The sequence below is a fragment of the Equus przewalskii genome, chromosome 29, assembly GCF_037783145.1.
Source record: "Equus przewalskii isolate Varuska chromosome 29, EquPr2, whole genome shotgun sequence".
Classification (NCBI taxonomy): domain Eukaryota; kingdom Metazoa; phylum Chordata; class Mammalia; order Perissodactyla; family Equidae; genus Equus; species Equus przewalskii.
The window spans coordinates 28,139,477-28,155,865 of NC_091859.1; the positions used below are offsets into that span (position 1 = coordinate 28,139,477).

At 36.8% G+C, this 16,389-nt stretch overlaps 1 protein-coding gene across 3 annotated transcripts in view; it reads left to right on the top strand.

Annotated features, from left to right (window-relative positions):
* Positions 1-16,389, top strand: part of HCFC2 (host cell factor C2) — a 77,098-nt gene that overhangs the window by 35,228 nt on the left and 25,481 nt on the right. For 2 of the 3 annotated variants that reach the window (XM_070600743.1, XM_070600745.1), the window contains exons 14-15: positions 774-959; positions 1,584-1,869. In XM_070600743.1, the coding sequence (XP_070456844.1) occupies positions 774-959; positions 1,584-1,869 (472 nt within the window). Of the gene's footprint in view, positions 1-773; positions 960-1,583; positions 5,150-16,389 lie in introns of those variants that run through there. The other variant, XM_070600744.1, reaches the window with a different exon arrangement.

Here is a 16,389-nt window from a genome sequence, read left to right on the forward strand (position 1 = left end):
GCTGGTGTCCCTCTTTTTCATAGTGAATTATTCCAATTATTGACAAAAATAGAAGTCCTGGTTAATAATTTGTTGGTATTATGCCTAATGAAAATTCTCTCTGTAGTTTGATTACATATATAAGGAAATATCTGTAGCTAAGGGCCTAGTAGCTGCTGGTGTTTCCCAAAGAGAAAAAAGGGCATAAAATTTAGAGCCAGTAAAGCTGGGTTTGAATTGTTAATCTCAGCACTCAACACTGTGGCCTTGGACAAGTCCTTGTTTAACCTCTCTGAGACTCAGTCTCGGAGAATATGTAATATCTGCTGAATATTGATTTTAAATTAAATTGATTTTAAAATGCTCTATACTACATACTAGTCACTCCTTTTCTGTCAGGCTTGCTTGCCTGTGTGCAAAGGGTGTTGTTCCTGGCTAAACTATTTGGCTGTAAATCTTCAGAGATTTCTACTCCAAGTTAAGTTTACGTGGAGACGAGATAGTTGTGAATTTTTTGCTACCTTTGTACTCGTCATGTGCAGAATACCCTTATATTTCTTTTTGAAATCAGTGATTCTCAACTGGAAAGGGCACTTTACTTCTGTATGAGAATCACTTAATTTATTGACTTAGTTTCTTTTGTACTGGAGGGTTCATTCCATGTGTGAAAGAAGGAAATAAGTAAACATGAACTAGAACTTTATAACGTAATTCATTCTTTAAAAGTTTTGTTGTTTAATGAAAAAATAATTAATTGCACCTTTTCTTTGACTTTTGCATATATTACATTTTAGATAGGAAATGCAGACGTACCTGACTACAGTTTACTTAAGAAACAAGATCTTGTTCCAGGCACAGGATACAGATTCAGGGTTGCTGCCATCAATGGTTGTGGAATAGGCCCTTTCAGCAAAATCAGTGAATTTAAAACTTGTATTCCTGGTTTTCCTGGAGCTCCTTCTGCAGTCCGAATTTCAAAGGTGAGATGTTGGGTTCAAGACTCGGTGATTTAAGTTACTGAAACTTTGTACATGAAGTAGGACTGTCAGTTTAGAGATTCCTGTTACTGCCCGATGAAATGAGAGATACATAAAAGGAGTGGATTAAAAGTTAAAAAAAATATTTTTTGTTAATCACTCATGATATTTTTAAGGACCAAATTTCAAGCAGAGTTATAGCGTCCAAATTTCAGAAAGTCAGGGAAATCTAGTATGCTTCTTAATATTAATGTTGTTCTTGTTATGCAACCAAAGTTTGCGCTGGAGACTTTTAATAGAACACATGAAATTGGATTCTATTTTATCCTAAGGTCTTGCCCCTCCTTAGAGAAGAAAAGGTCTGCTTTCAGGTAAGAAAAATCCCTTTCTTGGGATAGTACTGGCAGACATTTAAGCCTAGTTATGTTTTTGAAAAGTGGGCATAAATTGAATATTATAGATCCAATTAAGGTAGCTTTTTAAAAATCAACAATGAAAGTTCTAACATCTAATGTGATTACTTTAGCGGAAAGCAGCATTTTATGTTCTAAAGATAGATTCAACATAATACGTGATATTAGAGAAAACTTCAGAACCTTTACCTGTTTTTTCCCCCTTCTCTTCAAGAATGTTGAAGGTATCCATCTTTCCTGGGAACCTCCAACTTCACCTTCTGGAAATATTTTGGAATATTCAGCCTACTTGGCTATCCGCACAGCACAAATTCAAGATAATCCAAGTCAGCTTGTGTTTATGAGGATTTATTGTGGTCTTAAGACTTCGTGTATAGTAACTGCTGGGCAACTTGCAAATGCACATATTGATTATACATCCCGGCCTGCCATTGTGTTCAGGATATCAGCAAAGAATGAAAAGGGGTATGGACCAGCTACACAAGTTCGATGGCTTCAAGGTAACAATAAAAAAGCACCTTTAAATTGATTTTTTTTTTCACTGAAGCTATTGTGATGATGATTATTTATTAGTAACTGGTTATGAAGATTTGTCATTTAAGAGAGTGTTCTCTGACTGTATTTCTAACAGTTATGAATTTGAGTTTGTAAGTTGTTCTTAAAATGTATTTGCTCAATTCTAGATCCAAATAAAAATAGAAAAGAAGAAAAGACTCTGAAAATTAGTATATGGATTCTTCCTTACAGTTATAGCTCTTTTATAAAGGAAAATAGTAAAGTTAAGATAAAAACTAGAAGGCTTTGTTACTCCAATATCTTTTATAAAGGCCATGTAACTCAGTCACCCTAGAGTTATTGAGATGATTCTAGTAACTGGCTGCTGTACACTGTGCTGTCGTATATAGCAATGTTCTCTACGTTGTAAAGGCCCTGTCTTTGAGTACTCCCTCTTTATTCCACATGAGCAGTGGTCCTCTAGCAATTGTCTTCTACTGGATAATATTTGTGATACTGATTTTAGTAGCCGTTTGATTCATTTCTTTGTTTATCTACAGTTAGCACAGAGCTTAAATTAAAAAAGAAAGAGCAAAGTTCAGAAATTCTACTTTAAAATTTTTATTAGTTTCCAAGAATCATGGCAAAATACAAAAGGAGTAATAGATTTTCTTAATTCAGACCAGGCTGATATGTTCAAATATATTTTTGGCAAAGCACTTAACTTATCTGGCCCTCAATTTCCTCATTAATAGATGAGGGAGTTAAAAGACTTTACCTTTAAGGTCCCTTTTGGCACTAAAATCCTGTATTTTCATCAGAAGTGAAATATATCCCTGAACATTTTAACATGTGTCTTAATGGCTCTAACTTAGCTTTTGCTGAAATTAAAATGTTCATAATTTAAAACTCAAAATTAAAGTATATGTCCTCCTTACTGCAGAAAGAAAGAAGCACCTTAACAGGACACAGGTTTTGAAATAGTGTTTTAACCATTTGTAAGATTTTTGTAAATGCTCTAAATGTTTTATTTTTGCATTGTTTTTACCTCGAAATTGTATAAACTTTTTTACAACTGAAATATAAGCATTAGACAGCATACTCAGGTTCCATTACAACCTTAAAGATGCAGATAGGCATTATAGATACTCTGCTACAGGTAACTTGTTTTCAACCTTTTAGGAAGTCCATGGTTCCGCTGCCTATTCAAATCTGGAATGAATATCCAGAGCAATAATTGCAGAAAAGATATTTCAAACTAAGAGCTGCAGTAACTGCAGGAGCACAGGCCTATCTTTTTTATACCGTGTAACCTTATGCCAGTTTAGGTTGACTGAGTAGCTATGTCCTCAAACTTCATGTATAATACTCCCAGCAAAGATGGATTTAACTGTGCAGAATTGATATATATGTATGTTCCAGTTACTAATTTAAAGTGTATAGAATATTTTAATATATAATTTTTGTAAAGAACTGGGGTTTTTATACTACAGTATTTGTAATTAATGTGTCTCACTAATTAAGTTTCTCTTGAAGAAAATATGCAAACTGTTAGACACGTAATGAGTGATTTCCAAACTCTAAAGGTAAAATAAATGCACTACTATGGTGTTGTTAGAATATCTTTTTTGTGGCTTTATGAATCTTTAATCTTTCAATGTGTACTTTACAACAATGTTTACAAGGAGCTTCTCTGGTTTGTCATCCCAGCACCTCCCTTGGTGAGAGCTTCGTTCTGCGTTTGTTTAACTCATATGCTTTGCTTTCAGCATATGCTTGCTTTTTGCACTAGTAGAATTTTAACTTACCTCATTATGATGTGTGTAATCATTTTTATAGCTTCCATAATATGTCTGATATAGGATAAACAAATACTTAATAACCAAAGTTAAAATAAATAGTAAGCAGTTTTGCACATATTAAATGCTAGAGTTTGTTGTATATGTGTGTGTTTAGTTATAAAAAGAACAAGAATGGAAAGTTATAGTGAGTATATGTTTCAAGTCCAATTATTTTAATGATCCATTTGCTTTATGAGAAGAAGATCTGGCTTTTAACCCCTTATTCTCTGAGTTAATTAAAAATTTGCATCTTGAAGCACTTCTTTTAATGACAAGGAATAAGTTGACTTTAAGCAAAGAATAGAATATTTGAGTGTGTACATTTATACTATTCAGTATTTGGTTTAGTTTACTTTGCTTAAATGCCTCTACTGTTCTAGACCAGGAGGTAAATATGAACCTGTGATTCTAACATGTGTCTCATTTTCTAGAGAGAAAGGCAGTCTTTCTATACTGAGGGATTTGTTAAAATAACAAATGCTTTTGCTTTGAGAATTAGCCCAGATTCTGTTATTATTTTTTGGCATTTGTACATTAAGCACTAGTCACATTTATCTCTATGACAAGATTGGTGACTGAAAGATGCCACTGAGAAATCTCTGTGGCTTTGATGTTAATAGTTAATAAGACATCTTTGAGCTGTGTGTTCATGAATGGAATGGATATGGGTGAGTAACAAGAGGAGCGCATTCAGCTTCTTATGAGTTGCACATTTTCTAAGTGAAGATCCATTTGAGTAGTAGTGGCTGTGCCATGCAGGCGCCTTTCATACGAGGACTTACACTGAGTTAAAGTGCGTTTACTCCTCCGAGCTGAACAAGCAGTTCAGTTGGACAAGCCTTTGGGCCACAGTCCTCTTCCTGGCTCTGCACCTTTGGTTCACGTATATAGTGAAAATATTTTAATGTTGCATGCTCTTAGAATTATGTTTTCTGAAATATTGTATTGGCTTCATTTTAGTTTAGTAAACTGTTTTGGCAATTTAACTAGAAATAGGATATTATAAACTCACTTTTATCTGCATTTTAAAAAAAACGGAAATAATCTGACTGCATGTATGAGGCCCCCTGCTCCCTAACCCAGTTGCATAAATATAATCATCTGTAAGAAGGTGAAACAGATGATCCATTATTTCAAAGACTTGTAGACTAGCCAAGGTTGGTTCTGGTTAGAGATATGGTCTACTATTATTGAAGATATTTTTATTTTTAAAAATTGCAGCACTTACAGCATAAAAATCATTTATAACATTGGATATGAAGAGATTATTAGTATTTAAAATTATTGTAGTCATCTGATCATAAAATGAAGTAGGTTGCAAACTAGACTTGGTCTTTGACCATTTAAGGTATAACTAACAGTTATGTTTTCCAAGACTGATTTTAGGCAGTTTTATGTATTGTGTACCAATGATATGTAAAATAAAGCACCTTTTCTACCATAAGCAATTACAGGTGTTATTTATTTTGAACTACATAAAAGAAAAATTAATGATGGCCGAGTAAATCTGTAGAAATGTTGATTTTATATCATTTGCTTAAAATAATATAGGCAGTCTCATAAAGAATGGATTGTGTCTAAAAACTTGTTTTTAAATTAGTTGGTTCTTTTTGGGAGTCATTTTCTTATAGATATGTAAAGCCTATCTAAGCCTTATTTTAGCTGAACTCGTTCACTTGAAAGTAAAAAGGCAAATGGCTCCAAGAAACAGTCTAAACTTGTCACCTCTTCTTTGTCTTCTGTTTACACTTAACTTTTTTCTTTATGCTTTTCACACATTTTAACTCACAGCAGCCAGACTTTTATCCTGCTACTCCATCAAAATGGCTCTAGCAAAGGTCACAGATAACTTCCCATTTCCCAAATCCAGTGAATTCTTTCGTTGTACTTAATCTTGTCATTTGACACTTTTAACTACCCCCTTGACACTTTCGCATTTTTAGTTTCTGTGATACCATGCTCTCAATCTTTCTTTATGTTCCTCCTCTTGCCTGCAGTCCCGTTTTCCACTCTCACCTCTCTCAATTCTGTTTTTCAAGATTCAGGTCAAATGTTGCCAATCTTATGAAGCTTTTCCTGACATACTCCGTTTCCGGGTAGATTTGACCCCTTCTTCTTGTGTCCCACCGTCCTTTGTTAAATCTTCTGTCACAGCAGCCTAAAAGTTTTGGGCCCTTACTTGTTAGCATTGTTGCTCTCCCTCTGCCAGATGCTAGTCCTTGACGCGGAGACTGGGTCTTTTTATCTCTTCCATATCAGCCAGTTAGCTGGGACTTAAATATTTTAGTAAATGACTAAAGAAAATTGTCACCTTTACATATCTCCATACTCTCATTCCCCCCTTTCGAATTGGGGTCAACTTGGGAGGGAAGCTTTGAAAGGGAAAGAGATTTTAGCAGATTTACTAAGCCTCTGGAGGAAATACAAACTCCAGCTTTATCTTAACCTACCCTGCTATTACTTGGATTCCTAAGAGAAATTCTGGGATAAATAAGGGATGTGTCACATATTTACTAGGCTAAAAGGGATTTAATATAGGTATGTATAGATCTCAAGAGGAAGTCTTTGATCTCAAAAGATCTGAGCATTTAGTAAAATCAGTGGACATTGCTGGATTATGATTTTTAACGTTGGATGATCGAGAAAATGAGCTAAAAATATTTCCAGAGTTAATCTCTCTGGCATCCATATAGGAAAGCCATAGGCAGTTGTCTGACATTAGAAAAAACTCCCTACCTATTTAAGCACAGAGAGCTGCTGGAGGACGTGGAATACCAGCATTAGAACCACACTGGAATTTGTTAATTCTGTTACATGCCAAGTCAGGTCACTGCTGTCACCTCTGAGCTTATAGGATAGATGATTCTCACACTACTAGAAAACAAGGTGACATTGGCACACCTTCCTTCCGTGTTTCCCAGTTATAGTTGGGAGTCCTTGTACATTTCTGTAACTCAGGAAAAGTTTTTTTTATCATGCCTGGAAAAACATGAAGTACAACATTCTGGGGAGAAACAATACATTCTGTAAACCAAATGAAGAAAGAAAAGGCTATAAAATCCAGGGATACCAGCCTCCATCAAAATAGATTTCTACATCTTATTAGTATCCATTTGCTTCTTTCTTGTCCTCTGCATAACTAAAATGAGGAAAATGGCCACTTATGGGACGTTAATCTCAGCAAAGTCATCTGAAATTGAGTGTGAGGTTCTGTTGTTTTGTGTATTTGGTACCTTGAATTACATTGAATTGAGCAAGGGCCTGGTACTTAAAGTCATCAAATTTGCAGTCTGACTGCCACTCCTGCCAGTACCTCAAATTCGAAAGTCTTGAGAATACAGGGTTACGAAGCCTTTGGCCTCGGATAAGAAAGAGGGCTAGGAAATCACAGGTATGAGGCTGTGGAGGCAACACAGAGATTCCCTATTTCCTGATAGGATTTTGCTGGTTCAACAAAAAGTCTTTGCAGAGGACTCAGAGATGGCAGGGTGTTTACAAGTAACCCCTGAAAATAAAAGTACACAAAGTATGAACTGGTGGCATATCAGATATGAAAGCTATACCAGAGAAGGCAGTGGCCCCCATCCTACCCACTTCCCCTTCCTGTTCTCCTTATCACCCAGAGACTAGAAGCTAAAGGATACGTCATTCTTTAGCATGAGAATTGAGGAAAGCACAAGGAGAACTCTTTGTGTCTGAGTATATACAGGTTAAAAATAAAAGTTAGCAGCTGGTATTTGTTTCTGAACATAGAGTAACTCTGTCCACTAGTAAATCATGGTCCAACAAATGTCCAGCTCTGACCAAGAGGATTATCCATTCCTCCTCCTATCTGGGGAGATCGAGTGAAACTTACCTAAGAACTTGAGAAAGGTTCCCTCCTGATTTATGTTTCCTATTGGAGAGGGAGAAAAAAGCTACAGGTACAATAATTACTGTCCAATGCAACAAAGGTGTGGGTGTGCCACTCACGGCAGCAAAGCATGTAAGAGAATGGGCAGAGTTCTGAAGGTCCAACTAACAGCTTGATCCCAAATCATCCTGTTACCTGTTGCAGTTTAGCACCCCCTGGTGGCGTTGTCCGTTCCAGCTTAAATATGGGTAAGATTTTGGATCTGGAACTATCTGCTGAGTTGGCGCCCTGTGTTAGACCCAGCTGGGGAGAACGGACCTCCTTTCTCCTTCCCTATTTCCTGGGAATAGGTTGCTGGCCATTTGCTGTCGGGCCCGGTCTACCTCTTGCACCAAGTCCATAACCCAAGATGAGAACTTGAGCCTGCCCTGTTAGGGCACAGGGGATGGATCAAATGTTTCAAGATCTGGTTTTTTTTTTTCAAATTTAAAATCGTATACCAAAATTTATAGCTAATTCCCTGAATCGGGAGAAATTGCGCCTTAACTATGTCTTGTTTAATCTTCAAGATGGCACTGCCAGCCATGACCTTGGCAGACATGATTGCAAAATTATTATGACATTTGTGTGACCATCCTGGCACCTGTTATTGATCAATGTGGAGAAACAGTCAATAGCCAGCATGCACTTTTTGTCTGTTTGAATTACTTAACACATAAATGCATTATTAGGAGAATGTGCCAAAGGGAATTTGTACTTTTAAAAGTCAACAGAATTTAGTAAACAGGCAGTGTCTTTGTCAGTTTCTTTTTGGATTTGCATCACCTATCATTTCCTTCTCTGCTTTGTGCAAATAATTATATCCAGTAAACAAAGTAACCCGGTAACCAGAATCATGCCAGCGACCCTGAGCCAACTTGGCAGAGCAGTACTATCATACTGCCCTCCCTTTGGATCCTGACTCTGGGAAACTAGTTCATACTTCTGTGAGGAATAACCCATGCTCATTCTTTTTTTCGTATTGTCATGTACTTCTTCCCCACCAGTTACGATAACGGGCTGATTTGCAGTGCACAGCAGTGGCTGAAATATGGGGAGATGTTCCCTCTCTTTGTTGATGAAATTATGTATTACGTAACCTTCTATCTTTTTTCTTTTAAAATATTTGTTGTGAAATAAATGAAATGATCATGCATATACCCAACCTTTAGCTTACGAACTAGAACATTCTCAGATGCCTAAAATCCCCAATTTTCCTCTCTCCATACACACCACATGAGGTGAACATTATCTGGATTTTTAAATAATTCTTATTTTTTATTTATGGTGTTACCATCTATGTATGTATCCCTAATAATATGTTGTTTAGATTTACCTGCTTTTGAGCTTTTATGTAAATAGTATCATGCTGTATGTACTCTTCTGTGACTTTTTTCTGACATTGTTTTTGAGATTCCCATTCATGTTTATGCATGTAACCGTATTTCATTTGTTTTCACTGCTGTATAGTATTCCATTATATGATTATACCACAGTTTGTTCTTCTGTTCACGGAGATTTGGATTGTTTTCAGTTTGGGGCTATTATGAATGATGCTGCTATGAACATTCTGCCAGTTACAATGTAAGCTCCGCGTGGGCAGGGATTTTGTCTGATTTGTCTGTTTAGATATTCACAATGTCTAGAACAATGCCTGACATGGTAGATGCTCAATAAATATCTGAGGACTGAATGAATTCTTGTACGTGTCTCCTGGTGCACGTGCACAAGAATTGCTCTAGGGCGGTTGTTTCAAAGTGTGATCCAGGGACCCTTGAGGGTCTGTGAGACCCTTTCAGGGGATCTGTGAGGACAAAACTATTTTCATAAGAATACTAAGACATTATTTGTCTTTTTTACTCTCATTTTTCATGAGTTTAAATATTTTTCAGATATATGATGACATCATCACTCTGACAGCTAGTCAAGTGTATACTTGCATATTTTTGTGTTTTGAGTATCTTTTTATTTCTAATATAGTAAATATTGATAAACATAACCCACATGAACAACAGCAGTTTGAGGTCCTCAGTAATTTTTAAGGATGTAAAGAGGTTCTGAGAGCAAAAATTTGAGGACTGCTGCTCTGAGAGGTGGGTTTTATTTAGTCAAGCTGAACTGTTTTTATGAAGTATTTGTACCAGTTTCCACTCCCACTGGCAGTGGTTGAGTGTCACTGCTCCACATCTTAGTAAACATTTGGTCTTGACTGTCTTTTGTATTTGCCAATTGGATGTCTAATATGTGGTGTCTTACTGTGGGTTTAATTTGCATTTCCCTGATTACTAATGCTATTGAGCATTTTTAAAATATATATAAACATGTTTCCTCTCCTGTGAAATAGCTATTCATGTCTTTTGCCCATTTTTCTGTTGGGTGTGTGTCTTTGTTCATTGATTCACGTGGTTTCTTTGTATATTCTGGATGCCAATCCTTTTTCAGTTAAACATATTGCCTATATCTTCTCCCAGTTTGTGTATTATCTTTTGTAATTGTGTTAAACTGTTGGTAGCTTGGAGAAAACTGCTATCTTTTCAATAATGAGTCTTCATAGCCAAAAATATTGTGTATCTCTCCATTTATGATCTTAATATCTCTCAATAAACTTTAATAATTTTTCTCCGTAAAGTCCTTGACGTCTTATATTAGATTTCTTCCTAGGAGTTTTATATTTTTTAATGCTATGGTAAGTTTTTTAAAATTATGCTTTCTGTCCTAACTGGTTGTTGCTGATTATGGATATATTGTTACTATGTGCTGATTTTGGATCCAGCAACCATGCTAAATTTTTCTTCGTTCTAATAATGTATCTAGATGTTCTTTTGAATTTTTTTATATAATCATATCATCTGTAAATAGTGGTAGTTTTCTTCTTTTCTGATCCTTCTACCTTATTGGAAATTTCTTTCTACACTTCTACACTGGCTAGAACCTGTAGTACAACGTTGAAAAGAACTGATAATGAACATCCTTGTCATAGCCTCAATTTAAAGAGAATGCTTTCAACAGTTATTTTGGTTTTTTTCCCATAAATGGCCTTTATCAGGTTAAGGAGATTCTCTCCTATTTCTAGTTTGCTAATAGTTTTGTTATGAATGGATGCTGAATATTATTGAATGCTTTTTTCCCCCTCATCTATTTAAATGGTGGAATTGTTTTTTGTTGTTTTTTTTTTTAAAGATTTTATTTTTTTATTTTTTTTCCTTTTTCTCCCCAAAGCCCCCCAGTACACAGTTGTATATTCCTCGTTGTGGGTCCTTCTAGTTGTAGCATGTGGGACGCTGCCTCAGCGTGGTTTGATGAGCAGTGCCATGTCCGTGCCCAGGATTCGAACCAACGAAACACTGGGCCGCCTGCAGCGGAGCGCACAGACTTAACCACTCGGCCACGGCGCCAGCCCCTGTTTTTTTTTTAAAGATTTTATTTTTTTCCTTTTTTCTCCCCAAAGCCCCCTGGTACATAGTTGTATATTCTGAGTTGTGGGTCCCTCTAGTTGTGGTATGTGGAATGCTGCCTCAGCGTGGCTCGACGAGCAGTGCCATGTCCATGCCCAGGATTTGAACCGACAAAACACTGGGCCACCTGCAGTGGAGCATGCGAACTTAACCACTGGGCCACGGGGCTGGCCCCATTGTTTTCTCTTTTAATGTTAATGTATTAAATTATGGTAGTTGACTTTTTAATATTGAACCAACCTTTAATTCCTAAGATAAATCCAACTTGGTGATAGTGAGTGTGTGTGTGTGTTTTAATATATTGCTGGACTCAATTTGCAAATATTGTTTAGGATTTTTGCTCCTATGTTCATGAATGAAATCAGCCTATAATACTCCTTTCATGTCCTGTCATTGTCTGCTTTGGGTTTCAAGCTTATACTAGCCCCATGAAATGAGTTTTTCAATTTTCTGGAAGAGTTTGAGATTGGAACTTGTCTTTAAAGCCCTCTGGTCATTAAGAAGATTTTTAACTATTTTTTCATGTCTTTAAAGGTTATAGGATCATTAGGATTTTATGTTATTCTTGAGTCAGTTTTGTTTAATAAATTTTTCTAGGGATTTCTTCATTTCATCTTAGTTTAAAATTTTTTTGTATCAAGTTATCCATATTATCTTTGTATCTTTTTCGTTTCCACATATCTGTACTTAAAACCTCTTCTCATTCCTGTTAGTTTTTGCCTTTTAAATTTTTTTCTTGATTAATCCTTCCAAAGTTTTGACTATTTAACCCATTAGTTATTTTAAAAGTGTATTTCCAAATGCCAGGGGTGTGTTATAGTTGTCTTAATCTTTATTTCTGATATCGTTCTGCCAGAGAATATGAGCCTGTAAGGTTTCAGTTTTCTGAAATTTGAGACTAGCTTTATGATTTATCATGTGATCAGTTTTTATACATGCTCCATTTATACTTGAAAAGTGTATTCCCCAATTGTTGAGTATAGTGTCCTTTAGATCAGATTTGTTAGTTGTGCTGTGCAGAGCTTCTCTTTACTGATTTACCTTATACTTGATTGCTTATTTCCTGAGGAGTCTCAAGATCTCATTATGATAAGTTCTTCAATTTCTCTTGAAGTTGTATTTGCTTTCTTTTTCTTTTGGCTTTATTATTAGATGCATACTAATTTAGAATCGCTTTAATCTTCCTTGGCGAATTGAACCTTTTATAATTATGTAGTGGCTCTCTCTCTGAATGCTTGTTGCTTTCATTTTGTTGCTGTTGTTACTCCAGCAATATTTTGGTCAGTCTTTATCTGAATATCTTAGATCTTCCTTTGGCGTTAGATATTTTGAGTTTGCAGAAGACACACTTAAAAGATAAGGCCAAAGAAAATCTCTTTTTAACTGAATGGTTTAGTACATTTATATTTATTGTGATTACAAATATAAGTTGGATTTATTTCTAGGTCCTCATCATAAACTGTCTTGTTTTTTTGTCCACTCCCTTCTTCCCTTATCTTTCATTTTCTTACTCTCTTTCCCGTCCTTTATTTTTGGGTTTTTATTTTCAATTATTACATTTTTCTCTCAAGAGTTCTGTTTGGTTTTAAATCTGTTTGTTCTCTATGTAATCTTTTACTCTTTATTCATATCTTCCATGCTTCTATTCCTTTGCACATCATTAGCTTTTCCTGTGTTGATACCAAGTCTTTGTGGATGCTTCTACTGACTATTGTATAAATTGTGTTGTTTTTCACTCATGGTGCCATTTTCCCTTGTTTTGTGATATTTTAAACTTATTTTCCTTGGAAAACAGGAATTATTTGAAGTATAACCAGAAATTGAGATCCTTGAGAGAATTTTCTCTGCCAGACACCCAGGGGCTACCAACCTGAGACCAGTTTAAATGATCAGCTTGAAGGTTCTGATTTCAGATCACAGACTTTGACAGCTGGCCTGTGATTATGAATTTGATGGTGGTGGTGATTTATTCCCCTCCACCCAGCACCAAAATTGAGACAGGCAAGGTTCCTTGCTGCCCACCTCTCTGCGGCAGCCTTCCGAGACTCCAGTCTGGGTGAGCCTTAGGCTCTGTCCAGTCCCATCTCTCTGCGGCAGCCTTCCGAGACTCCAGTCTGGGTGAGCCTTAGGCTCTGTCCAGTCCCTCCTCTACTGTGGCTCAACAGAACCCTCAAAGCAGCAGCAGCCTTTGGTGCCAGCTTACCGCATAGGTTTCCTATTTGCACCTCATATTTGGAGTTCTGCACATGACTTACTTTCATGTCAACTCAATGATACATTTTAAAAGATATATTATTTAATATTACTTTACATTGTTTCTTGTATTTTATTTATTCAGCATTTGGTTTTGTAAACCAGGAGTTATTGAGGGTATCTAGACTGCCTTACTCTTTGAAATGAAGTCTAAATTAAAATGTTTTACTTTTGCCCTTGATGTGAGTAGGAAACATGGTGATTTGTAGTCTATTCAGAATTCTAGGATGCCTGGTTCTCTCATTTGCATTGTCCTGCAAGAAAGCACTTTTATGGTATGGGGACTGCTACTTGCAAGGTTAGAAAGGTACAGAAGGAAGCCATTTTTAAAAGTTATAGTCTTCCTCCAGAGTCAGGAATGGCTGTTAGCCCAAATAGTACTCCTTTGTGTTCTTTGATTAGTGATTGCTTTGGTCTGAAAAAAGGATTTGGACTTGGTTTCTTATAAACCTAACATTGGGGACTATATGTGCATGAAAGAGCCTTTGGGGATTCTTCTTCTGGCTGAGAAGCACCATCTGTTAGAACTAGTCTTTGCCCCGCAACTTGTTTTCTTTTTTTTTTTTTTTTAAAGATTTTATTTTTTCCTTTTTCTCCCCAAAGCCCCCTGGTACATAGTTGTGTATTCTTCGTTGTGGGTTCCTCTAGTTGTGGCATGTGGGACGCTGCCTCAGCGTGGTCTGACAAGCAGTGCCATGTCCGCGCCCAGGATTCGAACCGACGAAACACTGGGCCGCCTGCAGCGGAGCGCGCGAACTTAACCACTCGGCCACGGGGCCAGCCCCCCCGCAACTTGTTTTCAACCAATTATCCAGTCTTTAAGGTTCAGAAATGTCTTTCATTCAGATATACTCTGAAATTGAGTCCTGGAAAACAGGTGCAAAAGACACAAAACTTAGAGGACATGCTCTGAGGACACTTGAGAAAGACCTAAATTATACCTTAAAGAGGCAAAAGAGTTTATGCTGTAGTGTCAGAACTTTTTCATCTTGTATATTTTTGTGGAAGACGGAGGAATTACCTTTCATCTTGTAATTTCCACCCCTAAAACTAATACATGGCCATTAGTTTTCTACAGAAAGAGCCAGCACATATTTCACTGACTTTACTTGGCATGCATGCCAGCATTAAACTTGGCAAAGGAGTTTTTGTAATACATTGACTTGCACAGGTATCTACTTATTATGCAGGGCAGCAGGAATTGTCTTTGGAGTAAGGTCAAGGGAAGCTGTAACTGTCGTGTTCAGCAGGCTTACATCTTCAAAGATATGGTCAGAAGCCAGAGAAATGAATCCATCTCACTGCCATCTGTGGCCCATGATTTGAAGGAATTCTGCCTTATGGTTTTAAAATCCTTAAAATTAGGTATAAAAAGAAACATATCTTGAAAGAAATATCTAAGGGCTACAGCAGCAGCCAGCATACAGGCTGTATTAGAAAACTACTCAGTTTTGGGTGGTGCTATTTTCTGTATTTGGTGATTAGTACAAAGTTTTTACAAAAGTTTTAAAGGCTTTCCTGATGAAGTTTAAGCTGAAACCTGAAGGATGAGTGGGACTTAGGCAAAGGGAGAAAAAGAATGTTCTAGGCAGAGAGAAGTCTACGTGTTTTAAGGCCATGGCAGAGGGGTGGGAGGAGGCAAAGAACTTGGCCCAAGGAGCCAAGAGATCAGGGGAGCTGGAGCCTTCGAAGCAGGAGGAAGCTCATCTTGGTGAGGTGAGCAAAGCAACATTTCCAGCCATCAAAGAAACCATAATTAAAACGGAGTATTTTTCAGCCAGTATAGTACAGTTCCTTGAAAATCAAAGTTAGTAGGGCTGTTTCTATTTTTTACTCGTGGGCACACTATATGATTAATATGAGTTTAAAGTCAGTATATATAAATTATTACATAAATTAAAATATAAATTGTCTAATCAGGGAGACCAAAAATATGCATTTAAATAGACTAGCTTTTGGTAAAGATCTTAACCAACATCACTAATTTGAGTAACTCAAAAGTATTATCTGGGGCTGGCCCACTGGCATAGTGGTTAAGTTCATGTGCTCTGCTCTGGCGGCCTGGGGTTCACAGGTTTGGATCCCAGGGACAGACCTAGCACTGCTTGTGAAGCCATGCTGTGGCAGTGCCCCACATAAAATAGAGGAAGATTGGCAACACATGTTAGCTCAGGGCCAGTCTTCCTCACACACAAAAAAATTTAAAAAAAAAATTTTTTAAGTATTTTATCACTTGTAAAGCAACAAATATTGTTTTGGACTGTTGATAAAATAACTTTCCCTAAAAATATTTTTAAAAATAATTTTGCACTCCAAGATTTCATTCTTGGCAAACAGTAGAAACTTTTTTTCATTTTTCATGCCCAATTTTTATTGCTGTAGAAATCCTTTTAGTTGGGCCCCCATAACTATGCTCAATAGCATTATTAAAGGGAACTGGTACTCTTTTAACCCAATAAGGCAATCCAGAGAACACACAATAAGGCATGTTTTTTTTTTTTTTTTTTTTTTTGAGGAAGATTAGCCCTAAGCTAACATCTGCTCCCAATCCTCCTCTTTTTGCTGAGGAAGACTGGCCCTGAGCTAACATCTGTGCCCATCTTCCTCTACTTTATATGTGGGACGCCTACCATAGCACGGCTTGACAAGCAGTGCCATGTCTGCACCCAGGATCCAAACCAGCAAACCCTGGGCCACCAAAGCGGAATGTGCGCACTTAACCACTGCACCACCGGGCTGGCCCCAAGGCATGTTTCTAAAGAAAGGAAAACACTGCCTAGCTATGACACTGTAGGAGGAAAAGAAATACAAATAGCTTAAAACATATCATCATCATACCCAAGTATGTGACATTAGGAAGACAGCATTAAAAAAAACTTCTCTCAGGACTAAAGCATCTCCATTATAATGAAATAGTGAGGGGACAGACAGAAACTACTAAATTCCCTTCTTCTATCCATGACTCAGTCACTGAAGCCCATTTCCCTCTTAGATACGCATTAAAGCAACATGTACAAAGCTATACATATTTTAAAAACACTTTCAGGTTAATGGAGGAGCTTATATATACTCAAGAAGTTCCAG